This window comes from Gopherus flavomarginatus, chromosome 3, assembly GCF_025201925.1.
Source record: "Gopherus flavomarginatus isolate rGopFla2 chromosome 3, rGopFla2.mat.asm, whole genome shotgun sequence".
Taxonomy (NCBI): Eukaryota; Metazoa; Chordata; order Testudines; family Testudinidae; genus Gopherus; species Gopherus flavomarginatus.
In genome coordinates this window covers 172,493,056-172,518,635 of record NC_066619.1, presented here as the reverse complement: position 1 = coordinate 172,518,635, position 25,580 = coordinate 172,493,056, and the positions used below count along the sequence as shown (strand labels likewise).

Below are 25,580 nucleotides of genomic sequence, written 5' to 3'. Positions count from 1 at the left end.
AAGTAGCAATAAGGAGAGAGGGAACTGAGAACCTTCCTCTTGCACGGCACTACATTTTGGAATATGATGAAATATGGAAAGGAAATAAGGACATGAAATACAAGTTTGAGAAAACAAGGAACTTAAGGTTTTAAATATATAATTCAACTCACCTTCCTGTGTCTCAAATAATTGAGATTTCATATTATGGCTGTATGCTGCAATACTTGGGCACAACAGGGGGCGCCAAGGACTAATTTTTTTTTAATCATTTTAAAATATTTTGATGAGCAAAATAAGACAAAGTGATAAAAATGTGCACTGTCCTCCAACTTTAAACAGCCAGTTAAGAGATCCGTATTACGTAAGACTAGCTGTCCCATACAAACACATTACATGTCAAGTTTCAGAGGAAGATAATTTGCTAAATTGACACCCTTGAAACCAGGATTTAGAATAGATCCTTTGATATGCTGGCGGGCTTCAGGGTACTAGAGCTCTAAAACTAGCATCCACAGTTGTTTCTTGTGCTTTCCTTTAGTTGTTAGAAGTAGCCTCACCTTGTTTTGAGTTGGCATCTGAGGGGATGTGTGAAGGGTGTGACCCTGGAGAAAAGTGCTCATCGCTGTAAGTGATAAGTGGGGTGAGAGGGTGAACCGCATGCGAAGGCTGCACCACTGGCACCTTATTTGACTGCAAGAGAGTAAAAACAAGAAGTATTAGTAATAATTCTCAATTCTGTTGTTTTTGGCGGGGGGTGCGGACACTCATGGTAACTAGTTTTAAAACGAATTTGTATTACTAACCACATTTAACCTCCTTGCTTCTGAACATAGAAAACATGGGACTCTCACCTGCTAGGACAGAGTGCTTTTGAGGGGGGATAAGGCACGACAGGCAAGCTTGTAGTGGCAGCCTGAAGACTGTTGGGGCGGACCAGATAGAGAGGATGCTGAAGCCAGAAAGTTTCTGTGATTAGGTGGAGAGACAGCCGCAGCTGCTCTTGGGAGGCCTAGTGGAGTGGGGTTATGGGAAGAAGCAAGAGGAGGAGCTGACTGGTAGGAGGGCAAGCAGAGGCCAAGCAGTCCACATAGTACCAGAATAGGACCAACTACACAGCAGAAATTAAATTATGGGAAAGCTCTACACCACCAATTACAGTTTGCATTTCTTCGGCCTTGAACAGCGATACCAGTCTGATCAGTGTCATTTTTGTTTAATGTCACTGTCTGGTTCTTATGCATTAATACAGTGCTATACTGTTGAAAATTTCAAACACTGCTGAGGTATTGGCTCCTTCCTTCTGCCCTACTCCAATTCCCCAAAAGAGTGATGAATTTTTAGATAAATATTTCAGTTCATAGCAGAGAACAGAACAGTCCCCCACAAGAGTGTAATTTGGGGTATGAGGAGTTGACAGTGTCCCTTTAACAAACTAGGTTGCTTATGATCAAAACATACCAGCTCAATTTCTGGAGAAGGGTAGCACCAGATCCCTGCTGCTTAGGTTGTCATGTACTACATTTCTAAGAACTGAAAAGTGCTAAGAATGCCTGAGAAGACCAGTATTTTCGTGTTTTTCCCAACACCCAGTTGGGAGCATAAAATACAGATACAAATAAACACACACACTTGTATTTGATATTTTCTACAAATTAGACAGCCATTAAAAACAAAAAAAGTGTTTGCCTGATACACGCAAGAGTGGCCTGAAGCTGAAGAAACACCACTAGCAGTAATTATTCTCACAGCCCAAACATTATCCCCAACCCTTTACAAAAACACAAACAAAAAAACAAAAACAAAAACCCCACCACACTAGAAAACAACTTTTTTGGGGACTCACCAGGCCATGTGCACATTACCTATTTTCCTATATATCTTCATTCCTCGCTTCTCATAGCAGGACTATGCTATAGTAATCCTAGCATGTAACAGATCAATTACTCATCATTTCTATCCCAGTATTCTGTCTGCTGCCCCTCCACAAAAATTAGGCTACAAACAGAGGTTTTTAATTAAAAATGAAGAAAGTGGTCAGACAAAAATGCTCTTAAAGCTCAGCAAGGACATTAACTGCCAAATATTTGGAATTAAGAAAAAAAATTAAGAGCCCATTGAAATGAATTTTATTTGAATCCCGATATTCAAACCCTGGCATCATAATAGATTTTAGGACTATATTTCAAAGTCTAAATCAAGGATTTCTTTAGACTTCTAGAACTAGAAGCGTTAAGTGGATAACTAAATTTAAAAAAAGGCTGATAAAAGTGCATGGAGCAGTGTGGCTGGGAACCAGTACAGTATTTTCTGCTTTCCTTGTTTTCAAGAGCACCACCTTAAGGAACTTGCATTAGAAGGCAGTATCTTCTTAATGTCTGACCTAACCCTCCAGTCATATAGCTCAGAATCTAGTGCCATGATATTTTGCTAAATTATGCTATCCTGCTCTCCTCTTAATTTTACGGTTTTCAGCACAGATTTGCTTTCCTGTGGGCAGGAGATAAGAACCTGAGGATTTTAATTTAAGCTTTGGCCTTGTCTTATATTTTGCAAGATGGAGAGAGAAAGCAGAGCTAGTAGGTGTTTTAAAGCCAACAAGCATTAGGTCCATTTTTATGACGAAATAATAGAACCAATATGAATTTTCAATAATATGTAGGAGTTCAGTTCTAAAGGTGATCGCTCAGACTGCTGTTTATCCCTCCTTTTTGTATAAATTAAATAAAATAGGTGCCAAATTTCAGATGATTTGCAAACCACATCTCAGTCTTTAGCTGAAAGATTCGTGCATTGACTCTCCAATCAGCAGTTACTTTAGCTTCAATAATCAGTGTATTGTAGGTCTGTAGATGTGTTTACGTCACACATCAGTTAGTCAGTATTGATTGTTCAAGTTTGGTAACTAACCTTTTGTACCATGTTGAGTATAATTAGTCTGCATGTTCCATGGTAGCAAGGTTACTCAGGAATTAGTTTTAGATATTATCCATTTATGCTTTTAGTTAGCCCTTCCTTCTATACGCTAGGTCTTCAGTGTCCTGGTGACTTATTTATTTAAAGCATCTTATTTCACACACCATAGACATCAGGTTATCCAGCATGCCTGCCACATGCTGCTTTTAAGTGCTTGGAGCAGGTAGAGCATGTTGTTTACCTAGCCCCCTCTCAAGAGCAGCAAGTGAATCACTCAGTAGCTTCTGTAAGAGGAATGGTGGCATCAGTCCACTTCCTACTGGATAGTTGTCTACACTAAAAAAAACCATTAGCCGGAATGGATGGCAAAGGCCCCAAGGACTGAATGGACAGACTACTGAACAACCCACTCATCTCTAGAGATTGTACCCTATATATGAGGGATCAGACACATTGGTGATGGGATTGTGGGGAAGGGAACTTTATTATCATTGCGTGTGCCATTACCATCCTAAGAATGGAGGAATTCCCTCTAGGTGTTTCAATCCAGCTCTAACAATGAATAGAAAATTAGAACCAATGGATACTCTTTTAGAAGACTGACATTCCTAGAAGTACCAGGACAAAAAGTGATCTTAATTGGCTGATCCATGCACGGATACCCCTTCAAGTCACTGCTTGCCAGAAGTTGCATTTCTGGTAGTGGCTGTGCTTGTGACCCCATAGATTCAGATTACTTACTGGCAAGTATCAAAGATGTACCCCATTCTACATATCTCTAGATTTCATTTCAAAGCTGGGGCATTCAATCAAACTCTGCTTGGAAAGTTTCATGTTCAGTTTCAATTTTTTTAAAAAAATGTATTATTTTAAATCAATGTTCTTCTGGTGATCACTGAGGAACACCAAACTTCCATAAACTCATTCATGGAAAGGGATTCAACCTGGACTCGGTGTTCTTAAAAACCTTCTGTAAGTCTGGTACTAGTGAAAGAGTGATACTGTGCTTTACCCATTCATTTCCCTGAATCTTAAGACCCCTGACTGGGCTCTCCAGGGCATGCGCCCTCATGGGCTGAAAATCTGCCAGAAGTGAGGGGCAGAGACCAACGCATGACACCCAAAACCATCACTCTACTGAAGAGGCCAGAGTCATCTGACCCAGATAATATAATGGGATGGGCCAAGCATTCAATCAGGCCTGGTCTAAATGGGTGGGAAAGATTCAGAACAACATATGAATGAGCTGATATAGTTATGCCACTATTATTCCCCATAGACACTTTTTGCAGGCTATGAGGGGGCCTTTTTTCAGGTCAGGTTGCTTGGTAAGGGAGAATATCTATACTGTGTACAGCTATATTGTGGTAGCAAGCTCTCAGTGCCTCTTCCAGCAGGGTTCTTATGGAGCCCTGATCAATTTTAGAGCTGCCTCTCTCCTGGTGAAATTCCTGAGGGAGGACACCAGGTAGAGGTTTCTAAGGAGAGGGAAGTGAAGTCACAAAAGTGCAGCTTGCCTGTACACACTCAGAGGGCATTTTAAAGTTAACCTACAAATATCAATTTTAATTTATGGCATTTCATCGCTATATGCTGCATTCCACCCCTCCACCCCACCTCCCAATAACCAATCTAACAGAGGAATATTATAGAAGTTGCTGCCAAGTCAGTGTGCTTAGGCAGGATTTGTATCATGTTATAAGTGTTAACTACAATACTAAGTGATAACTGCAATTAATCCTGCTCTTGCTGAAAAGCTAGCAAGGTTTTGTTTTTCACTCAGAGGGTCTCCTTTCCAGAGTGTATTTTATTCATGTATAATGTGACAAGACACAGTTAGAGGGAGGCTGGGAAGAAAAAAAAAAAGAGGGGGGGAGAATGTGGATTTTTAGGTCTTTGCAAAAAGAGATGACTAGCTAAAACATGTAGAGAATGTGTTGAGTTCCATCTCTCTCCAGGCCAGAGCCAGAGGTAATAGGATGTTGTACTGGAGAGCATCGACAGACACAATGGCCACAATCTAGGTCATGTAGAGTAGGAGAGGAAATTAAATAATTTGGTATCTCTTCTTGTACAGTTTGATAAAGGAAACCAATCTTCAACCATTTTAGAGATTGGTTTCCCTTTATCAATCTGTATTATGGACTGTGCACATCAGCCTTTCCCCAATTATTCTATAATGTAATGTACTTTACTCAGGGCCGGCACTTCCATTTAGGCGACCTAGGCGGTCACCTAGGACACTAGGATTTGTGGGGGTGGCATTTTGCCACCCTCGGCGGCAATTCGGCGGCGGGGGGTCCTTCCATGCTCCGGGTCTTCGGCGGCAATTCTGCAGCAGGTCCTTCATTCGCTCTGGGACCCGCCGCCAAAGTGCCCCGAAGACCGGGAGCCATGGAAGGACCCCCCCGCCGCAGAATTGCCACCAACGACCAGGAGCACGGAAGGACCCCCGCCTATGGCGCTAAAAACCCTGCGCCGCTCCTGACTTTACTGCAAAAGATGTGAGCAATTCAAATAGATCTGAACCTAGGGCCTATCACAGTTTGGGTCATAGACACTAAGCTCCAGGAAATGGAGACTGTTTATGCCTTCTATGTTTTGCACAGTATTCAGTATACACTCAGTGACTACACAATTTAAAAAAAAAATAGCCATTACTACCACATGCAAGTTTCAAGGTTTAGATTTTTATACTGGTGTGATGTTTGTGTGTGTACAACATACCTTTCATTCCAAATAGTTTACAAACTTGGATTCTAATCCTGTAAACCCTTAATCATTTGATCAGTCCCACTGAAGACAATGGGACTATTTGCATGACTATGAACCACTTTTGTGGACTGGTAAGAGTTTCAGGCATCTGTTCCTATAAAGAAAGTTGAATCCCCCATTGAAATGCAATGTTTGGATACAATACCATAAAGCAGTTTATGATTCAGTTCTTCTTAAAAATAGGTCTTTTAATAAAGTCATACATATGCTGAAATGGCTCCTCACCCAACTCCCAAATTGCATATAAACAGACTGAAGCCTATGTATTGGGGGAGTGTGGGGAGGAAATGAGTAGTTAAGCATGTTGATGTTTGTATATACAAACACCTATTTCATTGTTGTATTGGAAAATATAGTTGAACTTAATTTTCTGTGGAATTTTAGGAAAATGTAACAGCTCCAACTGTTTTGTATGTCAGTCTGTACCCCTAAAAAATTACATGCCTTTTAAGAGAAAAGAATCAGTCCAGACTTACTGAACAAAATATTTCCTTCCTCTGCTGTTTAGAAGAATGCTGTAAGACACATACATAATCTCATCTTTGTGCAAAGTATGGAGGATACCCTCCCATAGGACAACAAAAACACACCACACACCCCGAAGAAGCAGAGGTTCATAGATTTGCAAACCTAAAAACCTGTGTTATGCTTTAAGCTACCTTGTCAGAGATGTTAAACTAGGTTTATGACCATTAAAAGTTAATTGCAAAGAAACACTTAAGCCCATTAACCTGAGTGCATGCCACTTATGCTCTCACTGACCAGGCTCAAAAGGGCAGTCACACCTAAACAGCTAAAAAACTAACCCTGCTCTTTAAGGTAGAACAGAGTCATGTCACTGGCTCCACCTCTGTTACCTAACTAGGATGATCAGATGTCCCATTTTTATAGGGACAGTCTTGTTTTTTGGAACTTCCTTATTTAGACACCTATTACCTCCCACCCCTTGTCCCGTTTTTTCAGTTGCTATCTGGTCACCCTATACATAACAGATAACAAAACTTCATTGGAGCATGGGGTCTCAAGTGTATGGTGTGATTTTCAGAATCTCATGTATGTTGAATAACTGATACTTATTGAATCTTCTCTGGGCCACTTCCACACGTCATGGAAGTTTTGCCATTACCTGTGACCTCGCAGAATGATACATCATTATTTGTTACTAGCATAGTGCTAACAGACTGCTAGATACTTTGCAAGCAGGTAAGAAAGTCCCTGCTCCAGAGAACTTGCAATCTAGACTGAGAAGTCACAGCAGAGCTGGCTGGCCTGATAACTAAAGGGAAAAAAAAAAAAAACACAAATAAAAACAAAAACAAACAAAAAACCAGGCAGCTTAACTGTGTATGCTGAACTCCTCTCACATCTTGAGACACCTCCTGGGCATTTGGACGACACTGGTAAAGTTACTAGTGAAATATTGGATATTGCCTTCAAGTAATTCAAAATGTCACAACTGCATCTACTATTTCCATAAATGAAAAACAAAATGTGTTCAATAGAAAAAATAATAAATGCAGCCACAAAAGAAACCACACTTTCCCATGTACAGAAAGTCAGCCTAAAAATTTTTAGGCTATGAGCAGACGCAGAAAATTTTAAAAAGAGTTAATACAAAGGCAAACAGGTTTTCTGGCTGATGGCTTTTTCTTTCACAGACTACTAGGGCTTTATCTACATTAGACTTTAAGAAATCTACCATTATGACATTACCACAACTGGAATTTCACTGCTGACAATTTCCACAAAACATTCCATTGTAAGGAAGGCTTTAGAGAACATATTCCACATATCTGCAAAAAGAATCTAAGCCAAGCTTTCCGAAGGGACTAGTGATTTTAGGTGTCTTACTTCTTTGAGGCCCAACTTGAGCTATCTTAGAGGGGCCTGATTTTCAAGCAGTGAATGCCCAGGACTTTCTGAATAGTACATTTAAAGGTGCTTCAAGTTGAGCAACCAATAATTGGGATATCCAAAAGTAGTCACTTCTGAAAAAAAAAAATCTTGGCCATAGTTTTCACTTTCAAAGGAAAAAAGAAAAAAAATAAAGGATTTGGATGAGTATTCCTCCAACATTATTCAAGAATACATTCAAATCAATTCATCTGAGAAGACTTTGGGGGGACAACAATGCCATATATTAGATTCAGTTTAACCCCTAAACATTTTTGTTCTATTTTCAAAAGGTCTGTAAAGGAAAAATGATTAATTGAAGCTTCAGTGAAAGCTAGCAGCTGTAAGATATCCCATATGCAACAAGTGTGCAAAACTATAAAAAGACTGAGCCACCGCAGAAATGTTTGTTGGTTAACACCAGCAATGAGTCAAGCTGTTTTGGAAACTTGCATTGAGCAGAATGGAGACTTTGTTCCACCAGGTGCTGAAAGATTAAGTTAATAAATCTTCCAGAGGGCTCTTGTATCCGTGATGATGAGGAGTTAACAACTGGACGAGGAGTTTAAGGAAGATACAACCTATGATCCAAACACCATGAGCAAATGTGGAGAATATGGTGGTAATAAGTGGATGGATACCTTTATTGAAGAGGAGTAAAGTTCATGCTGTCACCCCCATTCATTTCAATGGTAGTCGCTGCATGTATTAAACGTGTATATACAAAACAGACACCACCAAATCAGAGGACTGAGTCAAATCAAGTTACCAGATTAGGTACTGCCCAGAACAATAAAGGTAAACAACTAGATAGCTCTGATATTTTATCCATACCACCACCCACAATCTGTTTGCAACCTAGAGGGGCTTTAATCCCAATCATTGTTTGAAACCATTCCAGAGAATCCTCATATTATGTCAAATCCCTTCATTTGATATAATCCAGGCTGACCTGCCCCATGACCTGATCTCAGCTACACAAGTTTCTGAAGCACAACCATCAGTAATTACTCTTACTAGTTCCCTGCCTCTAGGCTAAAACAGCTCTGAACCTCAGCCACTGGATGGATACAGTAGCATCAAAAATATAATAAGACTCAAGGAGTCAGAAGAATAAAAATGATGTAGGAGTAAAAGATAGCCTGCCTATACTTTACAGAGAAAGGAGACACCAAAATGCAATTGTTCCACTGGCTGATTATGTTCCATTGGAAGCCACTGTTAAAATACTATCTACACTCTACTTGTTTCATGCTGCTGTTAAGAAAGATGAATTTAATACAAACAATCATATGAACTTGCTACAGTGACACAGAATTTAGTGGTAAGCCTGTTTTATAGACTTCTCCAACCCAATCCCATTGGAACCTCTCAGACCATTCTTCTTTTCTCAGCAACTGTAGAATATTTCATATGTAATTTATTTTCTCTTTTTTTCAAGCAAGGCATGTTTATGCAGATTAAGTTATAATTACAGCTGAAACAATAGTCAGTGAAATAGCGTTACTATGTTACACTCACAAAATTCATGTACCAGGGAGCAGGCACTTGCTGAGGGGCAAAAGGACCTAGAAATTAATTTGATCCCCAGCCAACTTAAAAACATTAAATCATTATCAATGAGAGGCACCACGACCTGGATGGCAAATTCATGTTCAATACCCTTAGCAGGGAATATTCATGCTTTGTCCCTGAAAACAGAGTTGCTAGGTTAAATAAATATAAAAAAATACCACACACAACCACCCAATACGTGACACGTTAATGAAAACGTTAACAAAATAAGAATTTGGAAAATTTCAGCTAGATCCTCTAGGGAAAAAAAAATATTATATACACACACACACACACACACACCCCATTGCTAACATAGCAAGTGTTTGATTCTCTCTTGAAAGGAGCAGAGACCTTATGGGAGGAGATCTCCTCACCTGAGAAAGATTTTTGGGGAAAAGACATCTGTCACTTGGTATCCAATTTTGTCAATTCCAAGAGCAAGTGTTGTGCTCTGATATATCAGAGATTAAAATTATTTTTGGCAAGGAGGATTTAGCAGACCAAGAGAGGGGCAACTCCAAAGGCAAGGGAAATCATCCCAATCTTCCCATCAAAACAGTGACTGAATTGTAATGGATTTGCAAATCCTTAGGTTTATGCATATGAGGACTGTTTTTGTTCCAATAAATGTAGTTTTGAACAATGTAGGTGATGAGGAGCCTAAAGACCTTCATGAGGTTAGCCTCCCATTGCCACAAAGGTTTTACAGGCAGAAACAAGACTTAACAGGTGGGTGAAATGAATGTGTGGGCTGGATGGTGGGTAGAGAGGATGTGGGTAACAAGAATAGAATGTTTTAGCATAAACTAGCTACATGTAGGTATAAAATGGTGATCAGCGTCACAGTAATTGCAACTCACCACTTTCCTAGCAGGTATTAGATAGTAGCTTTTTGGGGACGTCATGGCAGAGGCGTGGCAAGCTTGAGATATCTACTAGAGTTCAAGTTATTTTTCCTCCTCTCACCTAAAAAACTTTTATACAGAATGAACACTAAGTATCCTTCTCTAGGTGCTTGCAGAATGAGGACTCATCTGACTTGCAGAGATTATTTTAAAGAAACAGAATAGAAAATAATTATATACTCAAAATGTATTCAAGTCTCTGAATCACTGCATTGAGTTTTGATCACCTGACCTTAAGTAAAAAGTAGCAAAGATGAAGACGACCAGACAAGGACAACAAAGATGGTTAGTGATGCAGCAAGAACTAACGTAATGGGTGTCCACAAAAAATTAGATTAATATACCCTGTAAAAGAAAAGAGTCACTGGGGGCTTCAGGAAAGTATTCAAAAGTTGTGAAAGTCACTGTGAAACCTGACCCAGACCATCCTTTCGCCCTGCTTCATAACATGACAAAAAGCCATTTAAATAATGTATATATGTATAACTAAAGAGGAAAATATGTTTAAGTGTATCAGTCCATGGATTTGCTACTCCAGCAGGGCAGAGTCAAATACTGCAGCCACTCAAATAAGGGATTGATTAGTTTTATAAAAATATAACGCGACCCGATATAACATGAATTCGGATATAACGCGATAAAGCAGTGCTCCGGGGGGAGGGAAGGGCTGCGCACGCCAGCGGATCAAAGCAAGTTTGATATAATATGGTTTCACCTATAACATGGTAAGATCTGTTGGCTTCCGAGGACAGCGTTATATTGAGGTAGAACAGTAACTAAATCTCATGCTTTAGGGAATAAACTGATCACCTGCAGAGTCAGAAAGGAAATAGTGTGCAGTTGCAATCAGGTAGGTAAGTTACCGAGGGGGGGGGGGGGAAGAGAGGGGATGTCCTCTGAATTAGGCATTCACTACAGAGGCAGATACCCAACTTGGACAAAGTGGTCTGAAGTGGTATGGCAAATCCTATATTCTTATGCAAAGGAGATTGTGAGGGTGCAGTAATTCTCTTCATTCAAAGGAGCTAACAGCTCATTTTGTAAATGAAGTGCTACACATTTCAATATCACTCTCCAACTGGAGCTTTATGCAAGACAGGATCGGAGCTGAGCTAGCATGGGAGACCAAGAGGATACAAGGGAAAAAAGCAACCAGGCCCAGGCCACCAGAGCCAAAAAATAGATGCCCAGTAAGGGGCACGGAAATGTGCTAAAAAAGTCTACCTTATTGCAGAAATGTTCTGCTGTTGCTAGGGAGCAGAAGAAAGCAACTGGTAACTAATTTAAAGGAGCCTGTTTGTCTTCTAGCTGTCCTCTAGTTCCTGGGCAGCCCCGTAGCAACTGGCCATAGCTGCACCACATGGGAAGACAGTCTGCAGCGGCAGCAGCAGCATCCAAACAGATGTTTTTACCAGTCACCCAACGGGTTAAGGGGGCAGACAATAAGGAAAGAGACAGAATAGGGGTAGGGGGAGATTAATATGTGAATTAAGAGGATGGGAAAGCCCTCCCTCCAGAAAAATGGGGGTGAGGGGAAAGCAAGGGTGGCAACTTAAGAAATGCAGGTTGTGGGAAAGGTTAGAGGCAAAAAACCCTGAATTTGTACTTTGGGGCCCATCAGATGCACAGATTTCAAGACCCAAAGGGGCCAGTATGAGCATTTAGTCTGACTTCCAGTACAGTAACTTCTCACTTAAGTCGTAGTTATGTTCCTGAAAAATGCGACTAAGTGAAACGATGTTAAGCAAATCCAATTTTCCCAAGAGAATGAATGTAAGTGGAGGGGTGGGGGAGTAGGTTCCAGGGCAGCTTCCCCTACTCTGCAAGCACCAGAGGCAGGGGGGTTCAACCTTCAGCCCACCCACTCCTCTCCTTCCCCCAAGCCCTCACTCTTGACCTGCCTCTTCTCCTCCCCACCTCCTCCCACTTTAGAAGGGAGGAGGAGGAGGAGCCAGGACACAGCGAGTGAAGTAAACACCAGCTGACTGCCACATAGGGGAGGGAGAGGGAGGCGCCCCGAGTCCTCACTCCTCCCCCCTCCCTCCCTCCCCTGCCTCCCGAATGCTGCAAGCCAGCTGATTGCTGCAGGAAGGAGGCGGGGGGTGGAGGGGGAAGGCGCTGATCCGCAGAGTCTGCCCACAGGCGGGAGGCGCTGGGGGGAGGGGGCTGTAGGGAGCTGCCAGCTGTGGAGAAGCCAAATAACGTAAGCGTGGAGCATTGCACAACTTTAAATGAGTATGCTCCCTAATTGATCAGCAATGTAACAACGAAACAACATTAAGCGGGACGACTTTAAGTAAGCAGTTACTGTATAACACAGTCCAAAACCCATAACTTCTTTTGAGCAGTACCATATATTTTAAAAAGACTATATTCAGTCTTGATTTTAAAAGACTTCACATTTGGAGAATCCACCATGTTGCAAAGTAAGCTGTTCAAATACTTAATTACCCTCACTGTTCAACAATGTGCACCTTATTACTAGTCTGAATTTGTCTGGCTTCAGTTTCCAACTACTGGATCTTGTTATGCGTTTTTCTGCTAGAAAACTATTATACCCCTGAGACACGGCATTTCCAGCATGGCCAGTTTAGAAAGGATGAGAACCCTGTGGGTCTGCAGACAGTGACATAAGGTGGGTTACATAAGCAGCGTTGGATTTGCTTGCTGTTGGTATGCTTCACAGTCAGGTATTTTTAAAAAATCGGTCAGAATAGAGTTTGCAACACATTGGCAGGGACATAGAGCAGCATATAAAATCAGAGCTTTAAGCATAAAAATAATGGAGCAAAGAGCTGGAAAATGATGGCAACACGCAAGAAGGAGGAGCGAGACTTAAGTGCAAGCTAGACTGCAAAAAAAAAAAAAAGAGGTTCATTCTGTAAGGTCTACATAGTTAGCACATGGGATCAAGCAGGGGAACATTGTGAACAAAGAATGAAGGGGGGAAAAGATGCGAAAAATGAGTTGATAAATACTAGAAGAACCACCACGTAATTGACCAGTTTTAATAAGCTATTCAATGGTTCAGATTGTACAACAGAGAAACAGCAAAATTGCAGAAAGGTGACCTGTAAAGGATATTTTTTAAGAGAGAGTTTGTGCCCTTTTGCAATTATCATGCTACTTGTTTATTAGCAGTTTTAAGATTTAAAAAGAATCTGGCCTTCTTTGGTTTTGCTGGATGACCTCTAGCTGGGGCAGGGAGAGGAGGAAGACAATCTCAGATATGTTTATTGTGAACTGACACCTTAAAAAAAAAGACATGCCTTTATTCCATGTGTTCAGTAGGCACTGGAGATAAATGAGTGATTTAAGAAATAAAGTTTTAAACAGCATGATTAGAAATCATTGCCATATCAACTGTTATTATGCACTTGAGACCAAAAATTGACTTGTTCTTCAGTCTTCCAGAGTAGGCAAAAGCTGAATGTCTACTGCTGAACACAAGAAGCCTAAACAAACAGCAATAGGCACTTCTATCAAAGGACATAAGCCCATTTACAGATCACCATTAATATACTATGAGTAAACTCACAGTATAAGATCTGATACTTTTGAAAATAACTATTGATGAAGGAATGGAATGCTGACCAATATATTAGGCACTAGGACAATGCAATCAACAAGACATCATTCTCGAGAAAAGCTGTGTATTTACAATGTAAGCTACATCACTTATTAAAAATAGTCCTCATATCTAAACAGTTATCTTTCATTTTCAGCATATAGCATTAATTTCCAGGAAATGCCCTGCAACTTGATCACCGATTAAATATTTACTTAGAAGTCAGTATTTTTCACTAGGGATTCCTTTAGTTTTGTCTAGTCTTAATATAGTTTTTTTGATGTCCTTTGTAATATAAAAAATGTTAAAAATATCAAGGTTTCAAAGTCAAGCACTCAAGTTAGGAAATGTCAGAATTAATGTTGTCCATGCACCCTTAATATATGGAGATATACCTATCTCATAGAACTGGAAGGGACCCCGAGAGATCATCGAGTCCGGGACCAAGTACTGATTTTTGCCCCAGATCCCTAAGTGGCCCCCTCAAGGACTGAACTCACACCCTGGGTGGGCAACCCTTGTACGTATGTTATAAGCATCTCTAATTACATTTCACACACCTTTTTCAACAGGACTCATGAGCAACCTTAATTTGGCATTTCATGGTTTGAGTTTGTGACTTTGAAACCTTAACATTTTGAACAAATTTTACTGTAATTTCCTTTTAAAAAAAAAAAAAAAAAAACTTTAAAATGTGAAATTATGTGCAATCTTTTTAACCCCTTAGTTGGGTCATCAGCAGAGTTTGGATCCTTAGATCTGCAGCACAGTCCTCCGCCACTTGAGAAAAAGCAGCAATTGGTAGCAGTAGTAGGGTTTTATCCTCCCTGTGGAGGAGCCACTGCCAGAGGGTTTCACAGCTATTTCCTTACAGCAGAAGAATGTGGAGAGTCAGGACACCTGGGTTCAATTCTAGGTTCTGGATGGGAACGTTCTCTAGTGGTTATAGACCCTTCTGTCCCTGTGCCCCCATCTTTCCAAACTCCCATTTTGCATCTTTCCAACTCCTCCTTCCTTACCCAGCCTTCCCCTCCCTATCATGCCATAGGCAGATCCCCTCATTTCAAGGTGGTTTGATGTCAGCTCTCACCCTTTTTCCTGGGCTTTGCTATTTTTATTGTCTCAGAGGAGCACAGTTATCTTGATTTATAGATTGAAACTTGGTCTTCAAAGCAATTAATGGACCAAACTCCAGATACGCTGAAGATTAGGACAGAAGACAAACGGGCACATGAAACTGCCTGGGAGCCAACGCAGGGGACTGATGTCCTTCCTCACATGCTTTTTACATGCTGCTTCAGCACTGCTGCCCAGACTGGATTTGCTGAAGTGAGGATGTGCACTGCATGCAGGGCAGGAAGCCAGGTATTTTGCTGGGTGCCCTATCTCAATGATCATCATCACCTTGTGTGACAAAGGTGCGGCTGCACAGTAGCATATTTAGAATACGTAATCTCACCAAGTTATGCTATTTTCTTTAAACAATTTTTAGCACTTCTAGCCCAGAAAAACTGCATATGTTTACATTACCAAGGCTGCTGTTGTTCTGTGTCAGCAAACTCACTGACATCTCCAAGAGAGGTGCAAATTTCTTACTCTAATCTTATAGAGGCATTAGATTTAAAGCCTAGCAATGACCACTTAAGCGCCTTTTCAATGATGTTGTACCAGATACACCTAGCTAATATGCTTATCCACTATGGCTATTCATGTCCCTATGTTCAAGAGATTAAGAGACTGCAAGTTTTGCATACTGTATATAATTTAATTGGTTAGTAATAAGTGTCTTGATAATCTTGAGACATTGAGGTAGAAATATTTTCAGGGCAGTTATCTTCAAAGTCTTGGAGTCCTGCAGTTTAGGATAGGATGGTTAAACAAAAACCCCTCAAACACTAGAAGCTGGTCCAGCAACAAACAAGTCACATCAGAACAATAAGCTGACTACTTCTGAAACTCCTGGTGTCTTACAATGATATCTGTATTGAAACTCTGTGGGGGACTAAAGATGAATTTGCATTAATCGCTAGGAGATCATTTACAGATTGCTTGTTCCACATAATCTAGTGAACAGAACAAATTTAAAATCAGATGCATCACAAAACATACTTCGCTCATTTATTTTGTAAGGTGATGTTTAAGTTTACAACATGGCATGTTATAAATGTTTATATAGCATAGTACTGTATATAAATAGTTAAAATAGTAAGGATTGAAGAATTCTGTAATGAGGTCTCATTACTGAGGATGAGGTGAGATTAGTAATAGTATTATTTTTCTTAGAACAGAAAATTGTCAGGTTTGTGGATTAGAGGAGCTATTGGTTTACAATATGCAAGAATTACAGAAATTGGAAAATATTCCCCAGTCCTGCCTTTTGTCCCTGCTTATAATGCAAAAATTCTTGTGGCTCAGAGGGGTGTTTATGCAGACTGTCATTATATATTTGGAACATCTGAAAGTAACAAATTCTAGAGATCAATATACAAAAAGCCAAAGGAGCGAACTGCTAACTGCAGCAGCCGCTCAGTGATCAGACTTTGCTTTTACCAAGTCTTCTTCCCTGCAATGCTTTCATTAGTATTAAACATTTTATGCTGCAGTAAAATTGACAGTCTCTGCCCCAAAGAAATTGAAATATAAAAACTCACAACATAACAGAACCTTCCACCCCCCAGCCACAATGTTGCTAACTTCAACAAGGTGCTAGCAGACACTGGTCTTTTTACCACCATCTACATCTGCTCTGAGTCTGTCACAGAATACATGCCCACTTGAAGCAAAGCACACAGCCTTGATTATGTTGAACATGATTATGAGACTTGTGACACTGCACAATGTAGTTAACATGCTGGTAACGTAATATACAAAAGGGAAGAAGAGAAGCAGAGGGTCAGTTTTTTGAAATTCAAGGACTTCTGTAGACACTGACCCTGCATACACTCAGTGGAGAGAAAAAAGTTTTTAAACTAACTGAGTCCAGTTAAATCGTATTAACAGATTTATCCAATAATATGCAAATTTGGGTTTAAAAAAAGTCTTAAGTCTCATCTCTAAGTGATTTGACTTCTCTGCTGATGGAGTCTGCTAATGACTGAAGATTTAATACATCAAGTCTTAGCATACATCAGTGCAGACAATATAGTCATTTATTGAAAGTAAAAAAGTCATCTCATTAGACATCCATCATTGGATATGGTCAAGATGGTCCAATGGCTTTAAATAAAATATTCATTTTAAACTGAAGAAAAAATCCTCTAAAGGTCTAATGATTACACCCAAAGCAGCAGTCTGTCTACTAAAGCTTCAGTAAGAGTGACAATGCAAGCTGCAGCACATCTGGAGGTAAAACATCTGCAAGTACTTGAAATTGTTGTGCCTTCTGTGGAACAGTTCTGCAGAATTTAACAGAAATTAACCCAACAGGGCCCTACTGCAGTTACTCCATTAAATAATTATCTCTTTTAGACAGGTTATTTGAATTTTCCTACAGAATTTTATTGCCAGGATTAATTTTCTACTAAATTATACAAGAATTTGTACGAACTGAAGAAACCTGTTGAAAAAACATGGTATTTGAGAATAGGACTTTTCTATCAGAGCCCATAATTCAATAGTGACAAGAATAAGATGCAGATTTGATTTGATATGTAAACACATCTTAATTATGTTTATAAACAGAAGAACAAGAATAATTTGGAAGAGTTTAAGTACTGTTATATGTAAAGGGCATTGAAATCTACAGGTAGAAGATGACTTGTAACCCACACAGTATATATAGTAACTGACTCTTGCCAATAACCTCTTGAGCTGCCCATTGAAAGACTAACTGAACCCCAAGCTAGCTAGCTATATCTGCCCAATGCTTTTACCCAGTGTCAACATGCACAAATATGAAATGCTGATGGAAACTAACAACAGAAGTCAATGGGATTAATGTGTTTAAAGTTATGCTTTATATGCTTTGCTGGACTGGGGCCAGAACACTCAGCATCTTGCAGAATACAGCATCTAGAATCTTTTCTGAAAATTGCTCCATTAATGTTTTCATTTTATATGTAAAGGAGATGCTTCAGTAAGAGTCTTCTGTGAGTATCAGTCAAGCACTAAATATCCCTGACACATACTGGGCAGATCCATGAATCTGTCTGCGCAGGGAAGAGAGCAAAGCAAAAGAGAAAGGAGTGGTTTGAGGAGGAGTCATATGTGTGCCCGCACACATGTACATCATCGCTCATATGTGGAAAGATCAGAATTTTTGCAACAGTCTCCAAATGCCAAGGAAGGAGTTGATTGAGGCTTGCTTAACAATTCAGCAACTCAGACTCTGGATAGACATCTGAATGCTGACCTGCTAGCTAAGTGTTTGAGATTCGTCCATCATTACTAAGAATACATCTCCAGGATTTATCAAGTTAATTAAGAAACGTTACACAGCTTCAGTACTCAATAAGTCAACTTTACAGTACTTTGAAAAGTGCAAACTTGCACTCTCTCAGCATTACCGAAAGCAAAATGTCTTGATCGATCTTAGCATCTGCTTAACTTGCTGTAGGATTCCATCTAATATACTATGTATCCCTTCCTCTTCCACATTGACCAGATGAACGCTCAGCGGTATTAATCTTGAGGGTGATCTGGACTCTCTTCTAATCGCTGTTGCTTAGGTTTTACTGAGGAGCCCAAACGGTACCTCAGGCTTGCGACAAAATGGACACTCTTCCTTTTACGTTTAGGCCTTGACTATACTGGGGGCAGGGAGAAAGACACACAACCAATGGTTTTGACTCTCACGTCTCAGACTATTTTCAGTCGCTAGGAGCCAAACTGTTTTTCAAAGCAGGAAGAAGGGGGTCCAGAGGACCCATGACATATCAACCCATATCAAGCACAGACTGAGCCTTAGAAGCCCTGACTCCTCACTGTTGGCAGTTGCACACTCCTGCTGCTTGAATGCCATACCTGCATGGCAGACCATGATCTGCCACATCAAGCACCTAGAGGGAGAGGCATGAACAAACTTCACAATAGCTAAGACTGCAGCAATGCTTCTCCTGACCTTCCTCTCCACTGCCCACCCAGTCATTTTGTTCTCTTACTCCTGAGCTCCTTCCTCCAGCTGGCCAAATGGCTTAAAAAAACTAAAACAAAACAAAGACACACCGTTGGTATATACAACACAGATGATTTTTAAATTTTATGCAAGACCTTCCTGTCTGCTGCTAGGCTTAATTTTTTATTCAAGAGCTGCCTTTTTAAGTTTAAAGGAGAAAAAATATTTTTCAAAAGTTTGGAGAGTTAAACAATTCTAACCTTCGCCCACTGTAAAGTAATCTTGTATATACTTGCCTGGCATATAAACAATACAAGGTCTTTTTGCGATGTTTAGTTTTTTAGTTCAGATCTTTAGTAATCAACACTACTGGATGTACTTCTGTTTTACATAAACCTACTAGCATTAATAGATAAATGCAGAACCAAGTCAATCCTACAGAACTCTTTGGAACAATATGAATTATGCTTTTTTTTTTTTTAAAAAGGACTTCTGAAAGTTCACCATTATCCTTCCATTACAAATGGCTCTTTCAATTTTTCATGCAATTAGCACCTTCCCCTAAATTATGTGAGGAGGATGGATGATTTTCCATCATAACCGCTTTCCTTCTTAGTAGTTTATAGGCCATAATATCCTCTAGGGAGAAAGAAACATTAAGAGGGGCACATTGCAAAATGATTTATCAGACAAATCTGCATGTGTCAAAATAGTTTAAGGCATTAAACTTAATATTTTTCCCCAATCTCTTCATGTCACACAGGAGGTAACAAAATTTAAAGCAAGAATATCCCTTATTGAAGTTTATAAGATTCTCACACTTATTCCTCATCACTAGATCTGGATTCTCACATTTATTCTACACATTAAAGCAGTGCCGTTACCACTACAAGGAGTTTAAGGGTTCAGGATTTCTGTCAGCTCTTTCAAATCTCAGCCTGGTTAAGACCTTTTATGTGCTGGAACAAATGAAAGAGAAAGAAAAAACAACAACAAAAAAATAACGTACAACCAGTCCAGCTTTAAAGAAAAACTGAAAAACTATTATGGATGGACTAAAAGTGTGGTGCCTGCTTGCATCTTCCCATCCCCTACAGCCTCTACTTATATCTTGTTCTGACAAAATGTGAAAAGATATTTTAGGTCACACAGGAAGATAGAGATATTTGATTGCTTGTGGAAAAACCAGAAGTGACTGATAGGTGACCAGAGCCCACAAGCATGGAAGGTCTATCCCCTCAGGAGATAGGAGCAGCAAAACTAAGACAATTACTGAGTACAGGAATAAACACCACACACACAGAGAGGGACAGGGAAAAAAACCAAGCCAAACCAAAACAGGGATGCAATTCATAAAAAGTGCCAGAGCGAAAGGCTTGGAGAGAAATCTAGTCTCAATTTGACCGCGTTACTCTGCCAATAAGGTGTCCCACCATGAACCCAGACCAATCACCTTTAGTGGCAATAATACAGTTCACTTCAATACCCATCACCAGGTCTCCTAGACCTCTTCTATACAAGGAAGAGAGTCTGCATCAGATGAACCCCCGGGTTCAGACAACATATTTCTTGTCAGACTGAACTCTCAGCTGTCAGCATCCTTGGTGGTCTTAAGAGCCAATTTGAACTTTTTTTTTTTTTTTTTTTTTAAAAAGGGGAGGTTTTATTTTTTTGCACTGTAAAACTGTAATGACACCCACTCATTTCCCATAGGCCACTGCATAGCTGTCACATAACAAAACATTGATATTGCAGAATAGTCTGGTGGCCAGCCAGTGTAGAGCCTCATTGTGTTAAGCGCTGCACAGTCAGTGACCATCACTATCCAATAACCATTTCAGTTGCTACTACCAATGTTAGCCAGATTTGAGCCAGTGACTAGGAGTAACAGGCTCTGTCCTATTAACTGATGATAAAGTGGGGGAAGGGTGGAGAGGAGGGCAAGGTGTCTGCTTAAATATTACCAAGATACTTTTGCAAAAGGAGCAGCATCCCTCCACAGAAGCTATATCACAACAAGGAAAGAAGATATGGCTTTGAAAGAGTCGAGCTGCTAGGCAAGCAATTAGGAGCAGTAACTATTTGAGGTCTGGTGCAACCGTAAACCAAAAGGCAAGGAAGGGGTTATGCTGCTGAAGAGTGACAGGATTTGATAGCCTTCAACTACCTGAAGGGGGTTCCAAAGAGGATGGAGCTAGGCTGTTCTCAGTGGTGGCAGATGACACAATGAGAAGCAATGGTCTCAAGTTCAGTGGGGGAGGTCTAGACTGGATATTAGGAAACACTATTTCACTAGGAGGGTGGTGAAGCACTCGAATGGGTTACCTAAGGAGGTGGTGGAATCTCCTTCCTTAGAAGTTAAGGCCCAGCTTGACAAAGCCTTGGCCGGGATGATTTAGTTGAGGATTGGTCCTGCTTTGAGCAGAGGGTCGGACTAGATGACCACCTGAGGTATCTTCCAACTCTGATATTCTATGAACCTTCCAGAAGGCTTGAAGTTTTTACCAATCTTTCTTCAGCACAAATTGGCAGTGTCTTTTTTAATGAGTATTTCAAAAAGTTGAAGCCAGGATCCGGGGATACATCAGATCCTCCCTTATTCCTCAGAGAAGGATGTTCTTTAGCCTACCAGTCTCAGATTTCAGTGACAGTTCAAGGTTTAGTTCTTAAGAAAAACACTCCAAACTTAATCACACTGCTGTCTGAATAGAGAGGAAAGACACCACACCACACCTGAAAGGGAGGGGAGAAAGCGTTTCAGTTTACTCTATGCATTTGACAGCACTTTGTTGACCAGGCAGTTTCACGCTTTCCCCAGGTTATTTCGCATTCAGCAACAAGGGAGATATTTAAAAAAAAAATGCAATTGTGAAACCACAGAAATAAGGAGGGGGACTCAGACATCTGAAACTACCTTTATGTGAAGGCTGACAAGATTTAAAGTTGATTGTTCTAGCCAAACAGTTTTGCCCATTCCCAGCACAAAGTGCCTCTTGCCCTGTAAATTTACGTATGCTGGTACCCATTCTCTCACCATGTTTAGTTAATTTGTATTTGTACACCTCACTCCCAGTCTAAAAAAGAATCTGCTTCACATATCTAAGGATTCCAACACATTTTCATCAGCTACCTTGTGCCAGCACCAACACGACAGCACGCCATGAAGAGCAGGCAAAGGAATCAGTTAATCCTTCACATGTTGCCTCCACATTTGAGGATGAAACTGGCAAGAACAGTTTATGCTGAACTGGTTTTTAAAAAACAAACAGTTTTAAACTAGTTAAGGCTGACACTAGTTACGGTTTGCCTGGTTGCTTTGGGCAAAGTTTTTAAACCGTAATTGGATAGTATAAAACGGAGTTCTTTAGAGGACTAAAAATCCCACCACAACCACTAAGGCTAGGTTTATTTAACTAGAGCCAGTTTAAGGGCTTGTATACACAGTTTTTCTACCAATCTAAGTACTGTAACTCTTCACTTAATGCTGTAGTTATGTTCTTGAAAAATGCAACTAAGTGAAACAATGTTAAGTGAATCCAATTTCCCCATAAGAATGAATGTAAATGGGGGGGAGGGTGTTTAGGTTTCAGGGATTTTTTTGCCATACAGTACAGTACTGTAGCTGGGAGGTGTAGCATGGGCGGGTCAAGGGTTGAGCCCCCCCGCTCCTGGTGCTTGCAGAGTAGCCTACAGCACCTTCAGCGTCCTTGCCTGCCTCATTGTCTCCATGGCCAGTGGGCTGTGCCTGTGTAGGGTAAGGCACAGCCCACTGGCCATGGAGACAATGAGGCAGGCAAGGACGCTGAAGGTGCTGTAGGCTACTCTGCAAGCACCAGGAGCGGGGGGGCTCAACCCTTGACCCGCCCATGCCACACTTCCCCCAAGCCCCCCCTTAACTCACCTCTTCTCCCCTCCTTCCCCTTTACTCTGCCTGCCGCATCCTTGCTCCTCCCCCCTCCGTCCCTCACCTCCTGCTCATGGCAATCAGCTGGCTTGCGGCATTCTGGAGGCAGGGAAGGGATTGGGGGAGGGGGAGGCTGTGCGTCGAGTCCTTGCTCCTTACCCCTGAACACTGCAAGCCAGTTGATTGCTGTGGACAGAAGGAGGGGGAAGGCACTGATCCATGGGGTCTGCTGGCAGGCGGAAGGCGCCATGGGAAGGAGTGTAGCAAAGCTGATAGAGGGCTGGCAGCTGTGGACAAAGTAGGCAGCCAAACGACATTATAACGAAGCATTGCACAACTGTAAATGGAGCATATTCTGTAACTGAGCAGGGACGAAAGAGCGAAACAACATTAAATGAGAGGACGTTAAGTGGGGAGTTACTGTAGATGCAACCCCTTGCTGTGGGCACAAGTACAGTAGTAAACGGGTTTGTCTACACCAGAAGTTCTACATTGGCACAGCTGCACTGATGTAGATGTGTTGCTACACTGCATCTGGAGAAGACACTTTATGCGGATAGGAAAGCTCTCCCATTGGCATAATAAAACCACCTTTGCAAGAGGCAGTAGCTATGCCAGTGGGAGAAGCTCTCCTGCTGACCTTGCCGGTGGGGACAGCGCTCTCATGTTGCTCAAGGGGGGTGGTTTATTCACACACCCCCAAGCAACACAGTTATGCTGACATAAGCAGTAGTATAGACATAGCCTTAAGGTGCTTGCTATACCACTATAAACCTTTTATAGCAGCATAACTGCCCATGCTAGGGGACTGCATCTATTTACCCACGTCATTTTTACTACCAAATAGTTAGATACAAAAACTGCATGCAGCCAAGCCTTAAAACCACTTCAGCTAAACTATCCCAACATACTCCTTTCTCTCCACCACCCTTCTCTCCTCCCACCCATACTTTAACAATTGCTGCCTTTGTAGAACAGCAGCCCAGAGACCAATATTCAGGGGCGGCTCCAGGGATTTTGCCACCCCAAGCACGGCAGGCAGGGACCAGCGGACGCCCATGGGAGGTCCACCAAAGCCGCGGTACCAGCGGACCCTCCGCAGGCAAACCGCCGGAGGCAGCCTTCCTGCCACCCTCGTGGCGCTGGTAGAGCACCCCCTGCGGCTTGCCGCCCCAAACACGCGCTTGGCGTGCTGGGGCCTGGAGCCGCCCCTGCCAATATTGTACCTAAATCTAGCAGAACAATGCAAGTTAGATCAGTGCCATAATGAGGGCTAGGTGAGCGAGGCACTTGACTCGGGCACGGAAGGTGAAGGGTGCAGAAAGTCTCTCCTTCGGTGGCAAGTCCTTCCCTCCCAGAGGGACTGAATTGCCACTGGTTGTCGGCAAGGGAGAGGGGCAGCACGTCCGGCTCTTTGGCAGAAATTTGGCGGCAGGTCCCCCACTCCCTCTTGGAGGGAAGGACCTGCCACCGAAATGCTGCCAAAGAATGGCGGCAATTCAGCGGCAGGTCCTTCCCTCCAAGAGGAACCCGCTGCCGAAGAGCCAAACGTGCCGTCCCGTCGGGTGCAAAAATCCCTAGATACGGCTCTGAGTTAGATTAAGACCACTCTCCTCCTATTGGATAACTTCTCAGGTTTGTAAGCTAAATTCTGGAATCCCAAACAGTATAATCCAACACAGAGGGAAGACACAAACAGATCGTTAGAAGTCTAATTATTCAATTGGTTCAACATACCAGAAGGATACACCCTCCTCGGCATGCTATTTATATGATGTTTTTTGAAGGGGAAAGGAAAAAAGAAAGAAATGCTGCCTCCTCTACAAAACTAAGCAGCCAACCTCCCACATCACCCCCCGGAAAAAAAAGAATTTTATATACATATAGGGGGACGGATTTGCCACCTCAGAAAACCTAGGCCAGGTGTTTCATGCTTTAGACTTCAGGGTAAGACTAGGCCAACTAATCTGTAGGCTCACTCAATAACGAGATAAAGGATTTCAGTTAGATGCTGAAGCTTCTGCTGTGAGAGACGTGGGATGGAACAGTGCTAGCAGGCAGCAGAGGGTCACTCCTACTGGAATGCCTGACCTTTCCCAGGGCTTTGATCATGCTGACTCACAGTGTGAGATAACGAGCCCTCTGCAGAATCTGCTGGTGTTAAAAAACACACACACACACAGAGAAAAAACCCACACACAGGCCACCGCACACCAGCAGCTTTGAGGCCTCTTGTTTTTACTGCCAGATACCTATCTGTGCTTCCTGCACTCTACTCAATCCCCTGCTTTCCTTTCTAGAGATTGTTTCTAGACCTGAACTTTAAACGGACCCATTTTCTTCAGAGTAAATACTGACAAAGTTTTAGAAGTCCAAATGGGAGCAGGTTAGCCCCATCTTCAAGCCCTTGCTTACGACTGGTTTAAGAGTTAGAGCAATAGTCTCTCACACACACAAACCTGCATATGGGCTGAAGTCTTTAGCCCCACTTCCATTTTGAATGTTTAACCCATATTATTTATTATATATAGGGCTATTAAAAATAAGTTACATCTAATTTATAGGAGTCGCCCTCAGAATGGTTCATTTGGAATAATGTAAAATCAACAGCTATTGTACTAGGTTAGTAAAGTACAAGACATCTGGAGTTCTGGGTAGACTGTGCTGAATATTGTATATGCTAATTAGATCAAATCTTAAATCGTTTTCTTTAATAAGACCCAAATCCACTTAACGCCTAGTCTATTTTTGGCTTTGTTTTACATAAATTTGCAAGTGGATTATCTCAAATTATTATTGCTCATGCAATTTTAATATGATTTAAAAAAAGTTGGTTACAATTCCTTAAATGGTATGTTGTGGACTGCATTGTCTACAATGGTTTTACCACAAACATGGGTCACTGAGGAGAGCTCTCATCTGCTGCAGGCAGACTGAAGCCATATCTAGCAAACCTGGATGTTATCCTGGTTTAATAAGAAGTTGTAATCAGCCATGTTGTCTTCCTCGAGGAGGTTAACTGTGTAGATT

The 25,580-nt window shown here is 41.4% G+C and overlaps 1 protein-coding gene across 7 annotated transcripts in view; it reads right to left on the bottom strand.

The window, feature by feature from the left end:
* Positions 1-25,580, bottom strand: part of LEF1 (lymphoid enhancer binding factor 1) — a 97,794-nt gene that overhangs the window by 38,166 nt on the left and 34,048 nt on the right. For all 7 annotated transcript variants that reach the window (XM_050944520.1, XM_050944524.1, XM_050944525.1 and 4 more), the window contains exon 5: positions 540-672. In XM_050944520.1, coding sequence (XP_050800477.1) covers positions 540-672 — 133 coding nt within the window. The remainder of the gene's footprint in view (positions 1-539; positions 673-25,580) is intronic.